The following is a 16,073-nucleotide window of genomic DNA, read 5'->3' as shown; positions in this document are numbered from 1 at the left end:
TTATAATAAAATTTAACAAAAACTAATATATAAAAGGGGAAAAATTAGGCAAGTGATACAAAATGGGCAACTTGCCTAGGTCAAGTTGCCCATTTTGTATGACTTGCCTAATTTTGTTTTTATTTTTTAAAAAATACGAAACAACACTTAATACCTTGAAAATAAAATAGCAAGAAATCGAAATTTTAGTCGGATTCCAAAAGAGATATTGAATTGAGAGACTATTTGAGGATGGAGGGTCAAAGTTGAAATATTTATGAACTAAAATTGGTGGCATAATACAAAGGATGACGACAAATAAAGCCTTTGACTTTTACGAATTACAATCTCAAAGTTTTATTTTTGCGAATTACTGTCTTTAATTTGTCAAAGTGAATACTATTGCAGCTAAGTTATTGTATTCCAGTGAATTTTCACAAAATACCCTTTGATCGACTTCTTAGTCCCTTTGGCTTTTTGGGAAAGTCAAATGGTATTTCGAAAATGATTCAATAAAATTCGATGACTTGGTTGTAATGGCGTTCACTTTGGTAAGTTGAATGTTGCAATTAGCAAAAATAAAATCTTGTGTCTATAATTTGCAACAACTCTAAATTTAAAGACTATAATTTACAAATATTTTTGTTTTTTTACGGAATATACAGACAAAAAAAAGGCTAGAGCAAGGGCATTATAAATTAAATATAAATTAATAGTACACACCCCAATTGAGATAAGACCTAACTCTCAATTAAAAGCGTTGTTTATTATAATACCATGGTGGTCAAGAATAAGATTAGATCTGAATGACTAATAATAATAATTAAGCAGAACAAATCACTACTAGTTGATCGGGACACAATCCGTCTGGCGCCCACAATTTAACACAATCCGTCTCTCTCTCTCTCACTCTCCAATCTCAGAAAACTCCTAACCCTAAACTCTTTGGCTTTGTTTGTGATTTCAATTCTTTGGGTTTGTTTCTGATTTCATTTGTTTGGTTTTCTTTCACTATATTTGACGAAAAGAGGGATTAGAGCTGGTGTTGTTTCTGATCTTTGGTTTTGTATTTGGTTAAGCTTTACATCTGGGTTTTCATGTAAGTTTTGATCTGTGCTCTTTTCTTCAATCTGTAATGTCTCTCAATAATCTCACTTTTTTTCTGATTCGATATCATCGATGCATTAATATGTTTTGTATATCTTCTTATTGCTTTAATACAGTAATGAAACCTTTTTTCTTTTGCTTATTTGATTATTTTAGAGTATTGATTTGAATAAGAGTTATTGATTATATTGAGTTTTGGTAAATAATGAGTTTGGTCATTGCTAGTTTGCTTCAATAATTTGTATTTTATGATAATTTATTTCTTGTTTTATAGTGTTCCGTTTGTCCTATTGATTTTGATACATTACAAAAAAAAGTTTATTTCAATTTGAAATACATGGAGGAATTTGTATTCTTCGTTTTATTTGTCTTGGATCTCAGTAGATGGCTGTTTTTAGGGTAGGTTCTGTCCTTAGATGGGTTTATTATCTGTGAATGAATGACTTGTAGCTACTGATTCATCTACATTAGATGATTAGAATGGGTTTTGATCTATCTCAAAACAGCTCGTCTTGTATGACACTGTCTCACTTTGAGAAGGGTCATATAATTAGTCTATTTCTCTATGACCATTTTAACTTACTAAATATACATGGACCAACACAATAAAGATGAGATGGTCTGATCATGAGACTGTCTCAATTAAGAATTTGTGATCTCCAAATGGGTAGTATATAATTTGAAAAATGATGGTATTAAGTTGAGGACTTTTAATACTTCACTATTTTTTTTTTTTAATCATTCCAAGTTGTAATTCTGCAAGAATTTTGTTCCATGTATAATTAACTTATGTTTTGTCATTTTACTTGATTCCCAGTTGTTAGCTTATCAAGCCAGAACAAACATGGAGATGGAGGTCATGGACAGCAAGTTTCTTAATGTAGGGCTTCTCATTGTGGCAACTCTTATAGCTGCCAAATTAATATCTGTCCTCATAATGCCAAGATCACGAAAACGCCTTCCTCCGGTGATAAAAGCCTTTCCTCCTGTAATTGGTGGCCTCCTTCGTTTCCTAAAGGGACCCATTGCTATGTTGAAGCAGGAGTACCCAAAGCTTGGAAGTGTATTTACCTTGAATCTTGTCCATAAGAATATCACCTTCTTAATTGGCCCTGAGGTGTCTGCTTACTTTTTTAAGGCTTCTGAGACTGATCTTAGTCAGCAGGAGGTTTATGGCTTTAATGTCCCAACGTTTGGACCTGGTGTGGTCTTTGATGTAGACTATTCCATTCGCCAGGAGCAATTTCGCTTCTTCACTGAGGCTCTTCGAGCCAATAAGCTTAAGGGTTATGTTGATCAGATGGTTACGGAAGCTCAGGTATTTCACCTTATTCTATCACACTTGCCTTCTCTTATCTTTCAGTATTATCATTGTTCCCTGAAAAACTATAAACTGGTGAATGATGGAATACCAGCATAGGCTCTAGAAAATAATGTGTCTTTAGGGAGAAGTGATATGTTATAACTTATTACGATTTCCCACGCTAATTTGTTTTGGTTCTTGAAGCCAACCATGTATTGTTGGGATCAAGACTTTGGCATTGTTGTTGTATGGTTTTGATTCGGCATTGCATGTTTTACTGCTGAATTATCTACCTAACCGGCTTTGTTATATGTTCTATTTGAAGTGTATGTTCTACCTATTGCGGTCTTGCACATTTTACTGCTGAATTATTGACCTAGCCAGCATTTAGCAATGAATTACCTATTCCACACTAAAATATGGTTCATGTTGACCAGCGGACCAGGATACTTTGTTGCTGTGCATAATTGTCTGATGTTTACATCACGTCATATTGCCTATTATATTGTTATCACTATCAAGGGTTAGTTTGTGTACAGTTTACTCTCAAAACTCCGCTTAAGTGGGAACCATGTAATGCGTTAGGTTAATGGAACGTAGATGACTAGTCATATCGATTTTCATGCCTATCTTAAACAGAAATATTTCCCCTTAATAATGTTTTATTACTCGTGTTCAATACAAATCATTGAGCACTGTTGTTTCATGTAACTGTAATATTTTTCTTCTGTGGCCTCATCCTACAAAATGCCCTTTACAGTGTATCTTGCTCTAAAATTAAACATGATATGAAATTTTTTAAGACATTGTGGTCTCTGAGCATCTCATATTCTCACGTGAGCACAAATGTCCAAATTTATCAGTCCTTTGCTGATGATATACTATTCATCTCTAAGACTGCATGCCCTTTAAATAATATGTTTCACTTTGTAGCTGTTTTTTATCCTCGTATTTAGGGCATAACAGCTTGTTGGAAATTCTGCTCAGCAAACATTAAATAAGTCCAAAAATTATCAGAGGAACTGAGAGTCTGAGTTACCAATGATTTGGTGTATCCAAGTTTTCATCAGAGAATTGCGGTGTTCCAATCTCAGGCAAAAACATATAAAATACGAGTAAAACAGTGTAGACAGCTTGAATTTCACTTTAGACTTAATACTTCAATCGTGTTTGTATTATGTCTCTGATTCTCTTACTTACAGTTGCTTTAGTATATAGCTGCAGCTGCATGGTTGCACTGTTATCGAACATGTTTAATTGTGTTACGAAGGTGAAATAAGATTTGTAAGCCTACTCTTTGATGGAAACCGTATAAAGTATTTTTTTGCAGGACTACTTTTCCAAGTGGGGAGATTCTGGGGAGGTTGATTTGAAATACGAGCTGGAGCATCTTATTATTCTGACTGCTAGTAGATGTCTCTTGGGTCGTGAAGTTCGTGACAAACTCTTTGATGATGTATCTGCCCTATTTCATGATCTTGATAATGGGATGCAACCTATTAGTGTTATGTTTCCATACCTGCCTATACCTGCTCATCGTCGTCGTGATAGAGCCCGTAAGAAACTTGCAGAGATCTTCTCAAGCATTATATGCTCTCGAAAATCGTCTGGTAAATGTGAAAATGACATGTTGCAGTGCTTCATTGACTCAAAGTACAAAGACGGTCGGGGTACGACTGAAGGAGAGGTGACAGGTCTTCTTATTGCTGCACTATTTGCTGGTCAACATACCAGTTCCATTACATCTACATGGACTGGAGCTTACCTTCTTCAATACAAGAAATTCCTTTCTGCTGTCGTTGAAGAGCAGAAAACTATAATGAAGAAGCACGGGGAGTATGTAGATCATGATGTTTTATCCGAGATGGAAGTCTTGCATCGATGCATCAAAGAAGCGCTTAGACTTCATCCTCCATTGATTATGTTACTCCGCCAGTCGCACAGTGATTTCAGTGTGACTACACAAGACGGTAAAGAATATGACATTCCAAAGGGTCATATTGTTGCCACCTCGCCAGCAGTTGCAAACCGTCTCTCACATATATACCAAGATCCAGACAGCTACGACCCTGATCGTTTTGGCCCTGGGAGGGACGAGGACAAGTTAGCAGGACAGTTCTCGTACATTTCTTTTGGAGGCGGTAGGCATGGATGCCTTGGAGAGCCTTTTGCTTATTTGCAAATAAAGGCTATATGGAGCCATCTTCTGAGGAACTTTGAGTTTGAACTAATTTCTCCATTCCCAGAGATCGACTGGAACGCTATGGTGGTGGGCGTAAAGGGGAAGGTGATGGTGAGATACAAGAGAAAAAAGCTTCTTGTTGACTGATTTGATGATGGGTTATAGCCTAAGTAAAAGATTAGGTTTGCTGGATGTCAGTTTGGCTAAGAAGTAAGAACTCTTTCTTTTTCAAAGATTCATCTGATCTATTTTATGCCTTTAAAGCCCTTTTCCATAAAATAGTTGGATTTGGTTGTATTTCTTATGTTTATTTAGGTTCTGTGAATTTCCAGAAATATCTTGTTATTTCGTGAATTTTGAAATTCACCAGTCACTGCTCTATTTTGGTTGAAATGCTACGTAATTGTTGTAGTGAATCATATTATTTGTTCAATACTATCTTAATTTTGTGAATTCTAACAAATGTTGTATCTAGACCGAGTCTCGATGGACTCCGATATAGATCCGTTCAGAGAGGGGATCTAGATCTAGACTCCGATCAACATGTCTAAAACGAATCTAATAGTAATTTGGCAAATCTAATAAAATGATATAGATCAATTAAAAATAAAAAATTTCAAATTTGACCTATAAGTGATCAAATTTGATATTAAACTGATCAATTTTTACCTAAATATGGTTTTGTTTTCACTATTTCATAATGGAGTTTAATAAAATGATACTCCCTCCAATTCAGCACTAATGTTCTATTTACTTTATGTACTCTATTCAATGCACTTATTTAATACTTAATATTTCTAATTGTGCATTATTAAAAATCATGCAAAGTTGATATGAATAATCTTTGCATTGAAACGAATCAAACAAGATCCTATATGACTATGTTTTAACTTGTAAATTAATAATAAAATACAAATTAAGAGTAAGAGATGAGTAGTGTCCAAAAATCAAATAGGAAGTTAGTGCTGAATTGGAGGGAGTTTTATTTTATCATTCTATGGATTGATTTTAAACAACAAATAAATGATCAATAACACTATCAATATAGTTTTAAAACATTGCACAATACAAGTACTCTTATTCAATGCAACATAATGGTTATAATGGAACATAAGAGTACTTGTACTCTTTAATTATCGATCAATAAATAGGATATTACTTTTTCTTCAACAGTCTCTGTTTATAATGTACTTGAAAATAAAGTTGTAGGTATAGTGTTTGCTTATCCTTAATGTGAAGGTGGAGGAAGTGTCGACCTCGAGTTATGCTTTGCCAAATCATTCGATGAATGGTCTTGGAAATGATCAAGAGTTTATGGCTGCTTTGTTATAAAAATTTAAATTTCGATCAAAATTGATCAATTCAGACCTTAAAATGTTCTGACAAATGAATGCTTTTTGGATCAAAATTTTTGTAATTCTGATAAAAAAATGATCAATTCAGACCTTTAAATGATCAATTGAAAAATTAATTTTGACCTTAAAAATGTCAATTATGTTAAATAGATGAATTATTAAATGCATATTGAAAAAAACTATTTTTCGACTGATTAAGCTATCCATCTCATATCAAAATTAAGAGGATCGCGTCCTAAATCAACTAAAAATGTAACTTTATATAAACCACCAAATTGGAATAAAAATATGTTAATCCATTTCTCTTTAATGTAACATTCAAGTTGATCATGATGTAGTAAAATCAGGCACATGATATCCCGACCCAAAATATTGAGTACCCTTAACCAGGTGCCTGAATGACTCGGTTCAGGATGTTAGAATTAATATGCGGAAGTTAGTGGGTTATTGTTGCAAGTTAGGGGAGGAGTAAAGATGAGTTGGACAATATTTTTGAATTGTTAAGTGAATATAGCTTACATTACTTCATTTTTCCAAAGTACAAGAAGTGGCTATTTATAGCCTTGGTAAGTCTCCTAGTTTCTAGGCTATTCTAGCTAAACTTAGAGTGTTATACACTTTCTAGCATATTATATTCATATCTAGATAATTCTTGAGATTATTCTAGGTTGCTAATTCTAGATTTTTCCTAAGATTTTTACTAACAATATTCTAGAAACATTTTCGACAAGTTTCTTGTTTAGATTTTTTACATAGATTTTTCTAGATTAACATCTAATACTCCCCCTTAATCTGAAAAATCTTGAATTCCAAGCTGTCTTTTAAATTTGATGAACTTTTCTGTTGGAAGTGCCTTGGTAAATATGTCTGCGAGTTGCTCCTCTGTCTTGCAGAATTGTAGCTCGATCTCTTGTTTCTCGACCAATTCTCGAATGAAGTGGTGTCGTATCTCAATATGCTTTGTGCGACTATGGAAGACTGGATTCTTTGTCATGGCTATTGCTGACATATTGTCACAATAGATGGTAGTTGCATCTTCTGTCTTTTGTTGTAGATCTTTTAGGATTCTTCTTAGCCATACTGCTTCACATGCCGCGCTTGTAGCTGATACGTATTCTGCTTCTGATGATGATAGTGCTACCGTAGCTTGTTTCTTTGATGACCATGAGATAGACTTGGACCCTAGCTGGAACACGTATCCACTTGTACTTCTTTGATCATCGATGCATCCTGCCCAGTCACTATCCATGTAGCCTATGAGCTTGTAGTCTGCTTCGGACTCGTACATTATCCCATAGCTTTTTGTTCCTTTGATATACCTGAGTATCCTCTTGGCTGCTGCTAAGTGTGCTTTGCTTGGCTCACTCATAAACCTTGAGATGATGCTTACTGCATGAACGATGTCTGGTCTTGTGTTTGTGAGATAGATGAGAGATCCGAGCATGCTACGATAGAGCGATGCGTCTACTTTCTCCTTTCCATCATATTTGGAAAGTTTCTCATTCGTACCCATTGGTGTCGTCATTGGCTTGCAATCGCTCATGTTGAAATTTTTGAGCATATCTTCAACATATTTCTCCTGTGAGAGAAAAATTCTTCCTGGACCTTGCTTAACTTGCATGCCAAGGAAGTATTTCATAGCTCCAAGGTCGGTCATCTCATATTCCAACATCATTGCTTTCTTGAAATCTTCGATCATTTTTGAGTTAGTGCCCATGTAAATGAGATCGTCTACATAAAGGCACAAGATGAGAAAATCATGTGACTCTTGTGTCTTGATGTAAAGTGATGGCTCACTTGGGCTTTTTGTAAACCCATTTTGAATAAGATAGCCATCAATATTGCTATTCCATGCACGAGGAGCCTGCTTGAGCCCATAAAGGGCCTTTCGAAGGCGATACACCTTTTCTTCCTTGCCTTCAATTACATATCCTTGCGGTTGCTTAATATATACTTCTTCTTTTAACTCGCCATTAAGAAAAGAAAATTTGACATCTAATTGAAAAACTTGTAATTTAAGTTGAGCTGCGAGTGCAAGGACTGACCTGATCGTCTCCATTCGAACAACTGGAGCATATGTCTCGTTGAAATCAACTTCGGGTTGTTGTGAATAGCCTTTTGCAACTAAGCGAGCCTTGTACTTTTGAATGGAGCCATCTTCATCGTATTTGATCTTATAGACCCATTTGAGGCCTATTATTTCTTTGTCTCGAGGCTTGTCAATAAGCTCCCATGAGCGGTTCTTCTCGATCATCTTGATTTCTTCATTCATGGCGTCAATCCATTCCTCTTCTTGTGCTGCCTCTTGGAAGCCTTGTGGTTCGTTGGCAATGAGAGCCATGATAGCATGATTACACTGATATTTATCCAAGTAGGCCGGTGTTGGACTTGATTCTGGTGTTGGACTCGAGCTTGATGGTGATCTAGGGCTGCTTGGTGGTGATCTTGGGCTGCTTGGTGTTGATCTTAGCCTGCTTGTGTCTTCGCCTTGGTCTGGGTTTGGAGGTGGAATGACTGTCACTGGAACTTTTGGATTGTGAACTTCTGGATTGCTCTTGTTCCATTGCCACTGTGCTCCTTCATTGAATATGACATCTCTGGAGATGATCAACTCCTTGGATTCGGGCTGATAGAGACGATATCCTTTAGACTCGTCACTGTATCCAGTGACATTTTTCTCCTTTTCCGTCTAGCTTATTCCGATTCTCCTTCAGGACGTGGGCATATGCAATGCACCCGAAAACTTTGAGGTGCTCAACCCTTGGCTTTCTTTTGTGCCAAGCTTCATACGGCGTCATGCTTCTTACCGCTTTTGTGGGAGACCTGTTAAATATGTAAATAGCTGTGTAGAAAGCTTCTGCCCAAAAATGTTTAGGCAGATTTTTTCCTTGCATCATACTCCGAGCCATTTCAGCAATTGTCCTGTTTCTCCTTTCTGCAACACCATTTTTTGTGGTGTGCGTCTGACTGTGAGCTCCTTTTTGATGCCGTGTTGTTTACAGAATTTGTTGAATTCATTGCTTGTGAAATTCTCCCCCACGATCGGTTCTTAGAACCTTTATTGAATGCCCACTTTGTTTTTCTGTGAGGGCTTTAAATTGCATGAAGTGGGATAATGCTTCTGATTTTTTCTCCAAGAAATACACCCACATCATGCGTGAAAAATCATCCACAATCAATAGAAAGTATCTTTTTCGGCCAAGAGACGGATTCCTGGTAGGACCCCATATATCAGCATGGACAAGCTCTAATGGAGCTCTAGCCCTCCAAGATGAGGTTGGGAATGGTGATCTATGCATTTTGCCATAGATACAACCCTCACAAATTTTCTTTTCATTAGTGATTGGTGATAGCCCAATCACCATTTCTCTATTTTTTAACAGTTTTAAACTGTCAAAATTTAAATGTCCGAATCTTAAATGCCACAATGCGGATTCATTCACCATTGTACTTAAGGAAGTATTAGACTCCAATTGCATTTTAAGTGGAAAAATTTTATTTGGAGCCATTTTGGTGGTAGTGATTAATTGCCCCTTTTTCTTATCATATATATGGCATTGATTATTATCAAATTTTACCATATAGCCTTTTTGGACTAACTGACCCACACTTAACAAATTTTGTGCTAGCGGGACATAAAAGACGTCGGGGATGAATTTAGAGGAGCAATTTTTTGTTTTAACAATAATTGTTCCCTTTCCGAAAACTTCCTGATTACTCCCATCACCAAGAGTTGTTTGTGATTTTATATTTTCATCAAGAGTGATAAAGAAATTTTTATTTCCGGTCATGTGGTTGGAACAACCACTATCAGTGTACCATGTGTCATTTTGCTCTTCTTGAGCATTTAAACAAGTATAAAATAATTGATCATTAGAGTTATTATTTTTTACAAAATTAGCCTCTTCTTTTTGCCGGAAATAACAATTTTTTTCAAAATGAGAGTGTGTACATCTTTTACATTTGTACCGACAGTCTCTTGTGTTATGGCCATTTTTCTTACACAATATGCAAAAAGAGTTATTATCTCGGCTCCCTTGGTTTTATAAATTCCTCTTCCCCGACCACGGTTATTAAAAATTTTCTTTATTGGTTGAAAATTATTTTCTTGGCAATTTTTATTTTCTCCATTAGAAAATTTTAATTTAGCTTGAAAGGCTTGTTCTACCGACTGCTCATCAAATCAACGCATTCTTTCTTCATGAGCCAATAGAGAGCCCATTAGCTCAGTCATGGTAAGCAATCTTAAATCTTTATTAGACTCTTCTATAGCAGCCACTATGTGATCGAATTTTTTTGTAAGAGTTCGTAATATTTTTCGGATTATTTTAACATCTTCAATTGTGTCTCCATTAGATCGAATTTGATTAACAATACTTGAGACTCGATCAACATAGGATTGAATTGATTCATTATTTGTCATTTGTAAGCTATCAAATTGACCCCACAAAGATTGAAGTTTAAAGAGTATTACCTTTTCCGAGCCTCTATATTTTGTCTCCAGGATACTCGACGCCTCCTTTGCCGTTGTAGCGGCCATGATCGTAGGTAGTATTGTTTCATCTATCCTGCGATAAATTATGGAAAGGGCATAATGATCCTTTCTTATGTTTTGTTTATATTGGCCTCTCTTTGAGGCATCCCAAGAAGCCTCGTCATTGACATCTTTGGGTTTCTCGTAGCCATCTTCAATAATTTCTCAAATATCTTGGGTGATGAAGATTGATTTCATTTGCATACTCCATCGATCAAATTTCTCCCCTTTAAATATAGGTACCCAATTAACTTGGGGATTAAAAATGTTTGTGTTTGTATTTGAGTTTGAGTTTGTAGAGTAGGCCACTTTATATTTTTTTTGTGTGGAGTTAATATAATGTTAATATGACGGTTAGAAGATGGATGATAAAAAGTGGAGGCTTTGGATTAAATTGGCTCTTGATACCAAATGTTAGAATTAATATGCGGAAGTTAGTGGGTTATTGTTGCAAGTTAGGGGAGGAGTAAAGATGAGTTGGACAATATTTTTGAATTGTTAAGTGAATATAGCTTACATTACTTCATTTTTCAAAAGTACAACAAGTGGCTATTTATAGCCTTGGTAAGTCTCCTAGTTTTTAGGCTATTCTAGCTAAGCTTAGAGTGTTATACACTTTCTAGCATATTATATTCATATCTAGATAATTCTTGAGATTATTCTAGGTTGCTAATTCTAGATTTTTCCTAAGATTTTTACTAACAATATTCTAGAAACATGTTCGACAAGTTTCTTGTTTAGATTTTTTACATAGATTTTTCTAGATTAACATCTAATACAGGACATGGGCCATTCAAACAACTACCCCCTAAAACCACAAACAGACCTGTGGAAGTTTCATTATTGTTCTTGTCTTTGCCATGCAAGTGTTAGCCTCCATCTTACAAAATCGATGTTGCTCATTTCCTTCCTCTAGAACCAGATTACATTTGGTGTATTGTTCAATTTCTATTGGTTTGACTTTCTATTGGTGTATGTAAAAGCTTGAGACTGCTACGTACACTACTGAACACGGTTCGATATATTACCACAAAATCAAAGATACGTTTTATATTGATGACATTCAAATCATAGTCTTATAGCAACTTGGTTTGAAAGTGATTCTCAACTGTAAACACTTAGTGTCTTAGTGATTTTAAATAAGCTTTTATAAAAAGATATTCTACATGATAGCAATAAACTTTTGCGAAAAGCCAGTGATAGCAAATCTTTAAAAAATTTCACAAAATAGCATTGTACTTTTGGAATTTCACAATTTAACGCATAATCTAAGTATTTTGGGCATTAATGTTACGGCAGCTTAAATTCCAAAAGTACAATGCTATTTTGTTGAATTTTAAAGAAAGAACGTTATTGTATTTTAAGGAAGAAGACAAAAGTAAAAATGAAATTTCACAACTTAATGTATAATCCAACGTTTTTTTGGACATTAATGTTACGACAACTTAAATTCTAAAAGTACAATGCTATTTTATGGAATTTTTTAAAAATTTGCTACCACAGGCCTTTCGCAAAAGTTTGTTACTACCACGTAGAATATCCCTTTATAAAATGATCTTGAAGTATAACCAATTTATGTCATACTTCCTTGAGTTCCTTTTACAACAAGTATAGGTTCAATAACAAAGCAATAGATATTTTAGAGAAGATCTAGAAGAAAGTGATTTATGTTGTACTCTCTCATATAGCTTCCATTAGAAATATAAGTTGGCATTGGTTGACACACACCAGGGAATTTCACTCATCCATTCATACATTGCTGATTTCTTTCTTGAATATACATATTCTTCTTGCTTTTCTTTTGCATAAATTGTGGTGAAGGAGTAATTAACTTTTATTACATCTTTAAGTTTTTAATCCATCTACAATATATTGTCTTACATTGCAATCTCTTTGTGCTAAGGGATTGTTGTAATAGATTATATCTCATTGTGAATTTTATTTGTCATCCCAAACACTCTTGTGGCAGAAATATCACAAAAGAAAAGTGTTTAAATGCCTTCTATTAATATCAAGTGCGAACGACGTTCATCGTTGCAACCTAATTTTCATGGTGTCTTTCTTGGTGATCAAAGAAACTCTGTAGCCAATCTTCAAATCCAAAATCAAGCTATGAAACAAATGATTCTTTCAACCAAAGCTCACATATGAGACAAATGATGTTTTAACAAATATAACTAACATTTGAAGCTTACCAAACAGCAAAGTTCAAGGCAAGGGACTGGCGACGAGTCGTCGCCCTGAATGCCGACTCGATGTTCCCCAAAAAGCAAAGTCGGATTTTGTTTCTGTCAAAATTGAGAGAGGTAAAGAACAAGCGACGACTAGTCGCTTTTCTTCTGTTTTGATCTGTTTTTGCATTTTCACCTCTTGGCATTATTTTGGACTTTGCTATTATTACATATTGTTCCACTATAATACATAATATGTAGTATATATAGTTGTCTTAATATACTCTAAATGTCCTGCAATTTCATAGTATTCAACTTAGATTAGAATCTTCAAACCTTATGAATTATGGTTGTTGGAAGAGGATATCATATCGAATCTTCAAGAACCAAAAATGTCCATTAACAAGTATCCTTAAGATGGCTAATATAATAGAACCATGTGGCTAATATTTGATACTATCTACATAATATTGCATTTGAATATTAGTAATCACTTGATTTATCTCAGCATGTTATTATGATTGTAATCAAGGTGATATTATAATACAAAAGTGTGGAAACGCCCAAAATAATATCGCATTTTATTCCCTTAAATATTAAGCTACCACCTTGTAACTTACTCCTCCGTTTCCTAATGTTCTTCCCACTTAGAAAATATTTTATTTTAAAGAGAGAGAAATTTAATAAAAATTTTTAAGATATATATAGATGATAAAATATATCATGCGAGATCTCGTCAAATTCGTCTTAATGTCTACTTTTTACTATATTTTTTTTGTAATGTTTTATGATGCACATTTAGAGATATTAACACTCAAAACTTACTTGGAAAACTATGCAAAAAATAAACGAGAAAAACAAAAAAGAACGGAGAGAGTAACTATCTTTTAAAAATAGGTGTTGGATTCACTACAACACATTTTACTTTTTGCGACACTAGATTTAGTGACATTAAAAAAATGTCACTGATTTATATTTTTAGTTTAATAATTATTAGTTTTTATTTTAAGTTCCACTATAAAATGATTTAGCGATACTTTATTTCGTCTTTAGTAGTATATGTGATTGTTACTATAGTCTATAGTGACATTTCTGAGAAATGTCACTAGATCTTATGTCGCAAAAAGATTTAGTGTGATTATTTATTATACTGCTAAAGAATCTAATAAATGTTACTAAATCTTCAAAAAGCTAAATATATCTCACTAAACGCACATTATGTTATAATGATTTTCTACTCACGCATAGAATCCTAGGTCTCCTAAGTAGAATCTTGAGGACACTAATACCATGAACTTTTACCATTTTATTATTTTTACTCCTTGTACTTGTTTTTTGTCCTTTTAATGTTATGACATTGTTTTTTTTGTTCGTTATTAATAACATTGAATAAAGGATTTTAACTTTTTTGACTAGTTTCTTTATTTATTATTAATAACAACGAACAAACATTTGACTTTAGCTTTGGCATAAAGACCTAATTGAGACCTTATTTTGGAAATTCAAATTTCTAAAAATTTATTTTGGAATTTTTTTTAAAAAATAAGTTTATTTTTTTCAAAATTTCATCTCATCACTCCCTTTATGTATGGCTGGCGAGGCGACTTGCAAGCTTCCATATTTTGGTTTAACGTGAGAGAGAAGCAAGATGAAGCCTTTTGGTTTTTCTTTTATTTTTATATTTTCCTTGAAAGTTTATGTCAACCCTTTGGAAAAATTTGAAACAAATAAAGTAATTCTAACATCAGAATAAAAATAAAAAATAAGCTTCTAGTAAACTTAATTCTTAAAATAGGCGTCTTCATGTCCTAGCCTAAAATCAGGTATGTTCACGGTTACTAACAACGAACAAAAAAATTAGTCAAAATTATTTGTTTACAGTTAGTAACTGTGAACAAAAGGGATACAATATCATAATGTTAGATGGAGAAAAAAAATAAAAATCAAGTTTGTTCGCAATCAGTAATTGTGAACAAACATGATTTCCATTTTTTTGTCCCATCTAACGTTATAACATTAACATGATTTCTATTTTTTTGGTTCCATCTAACGTTATAACATAGTCTCTCTTTTGTTTGCAGTTTATAACAGCGATCAAACAATTTTGACTTTTTTTGATCAATGTTTTTGTTCGCTGTTAGTAACTGCGAACATACCTAACCTTAGACTCCAACATAAAGACGCTTATTTTTGGAATTAAGTTTACTCAAAGCTTATTATTTTTTTTAAAATTACTTATTTATTTCAAATTTTCACCCTTTCGTGGAAAATGTTGGGCTCTCCTACGAAAAATTTAATCCTAGCCCACACTTTTTTTTTTTTTAAAAAAAAAAATAGCCCACACTTTGTTAAGCTCGATTAATAGCATTTCTCCTATTATCGATAATATTGATGTGAAACTCTTTAATTTAGTAATTTTTTAGTTGTCCATCTTAAAATGTATAATTAGATATGTATACACATCCATGTATATGTCACTTAACTTAATAACAAATCATTTTGATAAAAAAAAATCTCAAAATAATTAAAAAATTAATATATTGACATCATAAATGATATGATATTGCAACTGGAGTAGGGATGCAGGCGGGGCGGGTCTAATAGGAGACCCGCCCCATCCCCGCCCCATCGGGGAGGGGATGGGTCCCGGTTTGATGGGTCATGGGGCGGGTACGGGTATAAAATTCATACCCACCGCGGGGATGGGGATGGGGATGGGTTTTAGGTGATACCCGCCCCATCCCCGCCCCGCCTCGCCCCATACCCGCCCCGCCCCGCCCCGCCCCGCCTTAAAATATTTTTAAGTCTTTTGGTAGTTTCCGTTTTCTTTCCCGTTTTGTAAATGCGATATCTTTTTCGTCCGGACTCACATTTGTCTTCATAAAATGGTTAAAAGAGTTCAAAGTTGTTAATGATGAGTCGATTGGTATTTTAACTAGTTATTGATATTTATGCAATAATGTTATTAGTTTTATAAAATGATTGAATATAAATATATGGCACAGATGGGTATTAAGCGGGGATTTGACGGGTGGTGGGGCGGGAAAAATGGGTATTACACGGGGATGGATACCCAGATGGGTGGTGGGGCGGGGATGGTTTTAGATACAAACCCATCGGGGCGGGGACGGGGAAAAAATTATACCCGCCGCGGGGATGGGGATGGGGATGGTAATTCCAATACCCGCCCCGCCCTGCCCCGTTTGCATCCCTAAACTGGAGGAGTAGGCTCCTTCCCTTCAAATATTAGCCTAGATATGCGTCCTCCATAGCTAGGAAGAAGTCGACATTTTGTAGGCCGCCAAGCATTGGCTCATCCATAATTAACCTAATTCTCGCCCGAAGCCTACCTATGTTGCCTACCCCGAGGAGTAGGATCATTAAATGAGCTATCAACAGATTGGCCATCAACACCGCTAAAAATACTAGCACCTGTTTATGA

The 16,073-nt window shown here is 34.7% G+C and overlaps 1 protein-coding gene across 1 annotated transcript; it reads left to right on the top strand.

Moving 5' to 3' along the window:
* The first annotated feature begins 779 nt into the window (after positions 1-779).
* LOC130798024 (sterol 14-demethylase-like) lies at positions 780-4,962 on the top strand. The gene is made up of 3 exons (XM_057660863.1): positions 780-1,078; positions 1,904-2,404; positions 3,720-4,962. The coding sequence occupies exons 2-3, from the start codon at positions 1,931-1,933 to the stop codon at positions 4,716-4,718; spliced, it is 1,473 nt and encodes a 490-aa protein (XP_057516846.1). The 5' UTR covers positions 780-1,078; positions 1,904-1,930; the 3' UTR covers positions 4,719-4,962.
* Positions 4,963-16,073: the final 11,111 nt, after the last annotated feature.

The sequence above is a fragment of the Amaranthus tricolor genome, chromosome 13 (assembly GCF_026212465.1).
Source record: "Amaranthus tricolor cultivar Red isolate AtriRed21 chromosome 13, ASM2621246v1, whole genome shotgun sequence".
NCBI classification, from domain to species: domain Eukaryota; kingdom Viridiplantae; phylum Streptophyta; class Magnoliopsida; order Caryophyllales; family Amaranthaceae; genus Amaranthus; species Amaranthus tricolor.
Note: the sequence above shows the minus strand (reverse complement) of the source record. Positions and strands in the feature narration are given on the sequence as shown.

Excerpts from the sequence above, each read along its gene's own strand:
- LOC130798024 (XM_057660863.1), top strand. The coding sequence starts at position 1,931 with ATGGAGATGGAGGTCATGGACAGCAAGTTTCTTAATGTAGGGCTTCTC. Across the intron at positions 2,405-3,719 it reads AGATGGTTACGGAAGCTCAG|GACTACTTTTCCAAGTGGGG; the intron begins GTATTTCACCTT and ends ATTTTTTTGCAG.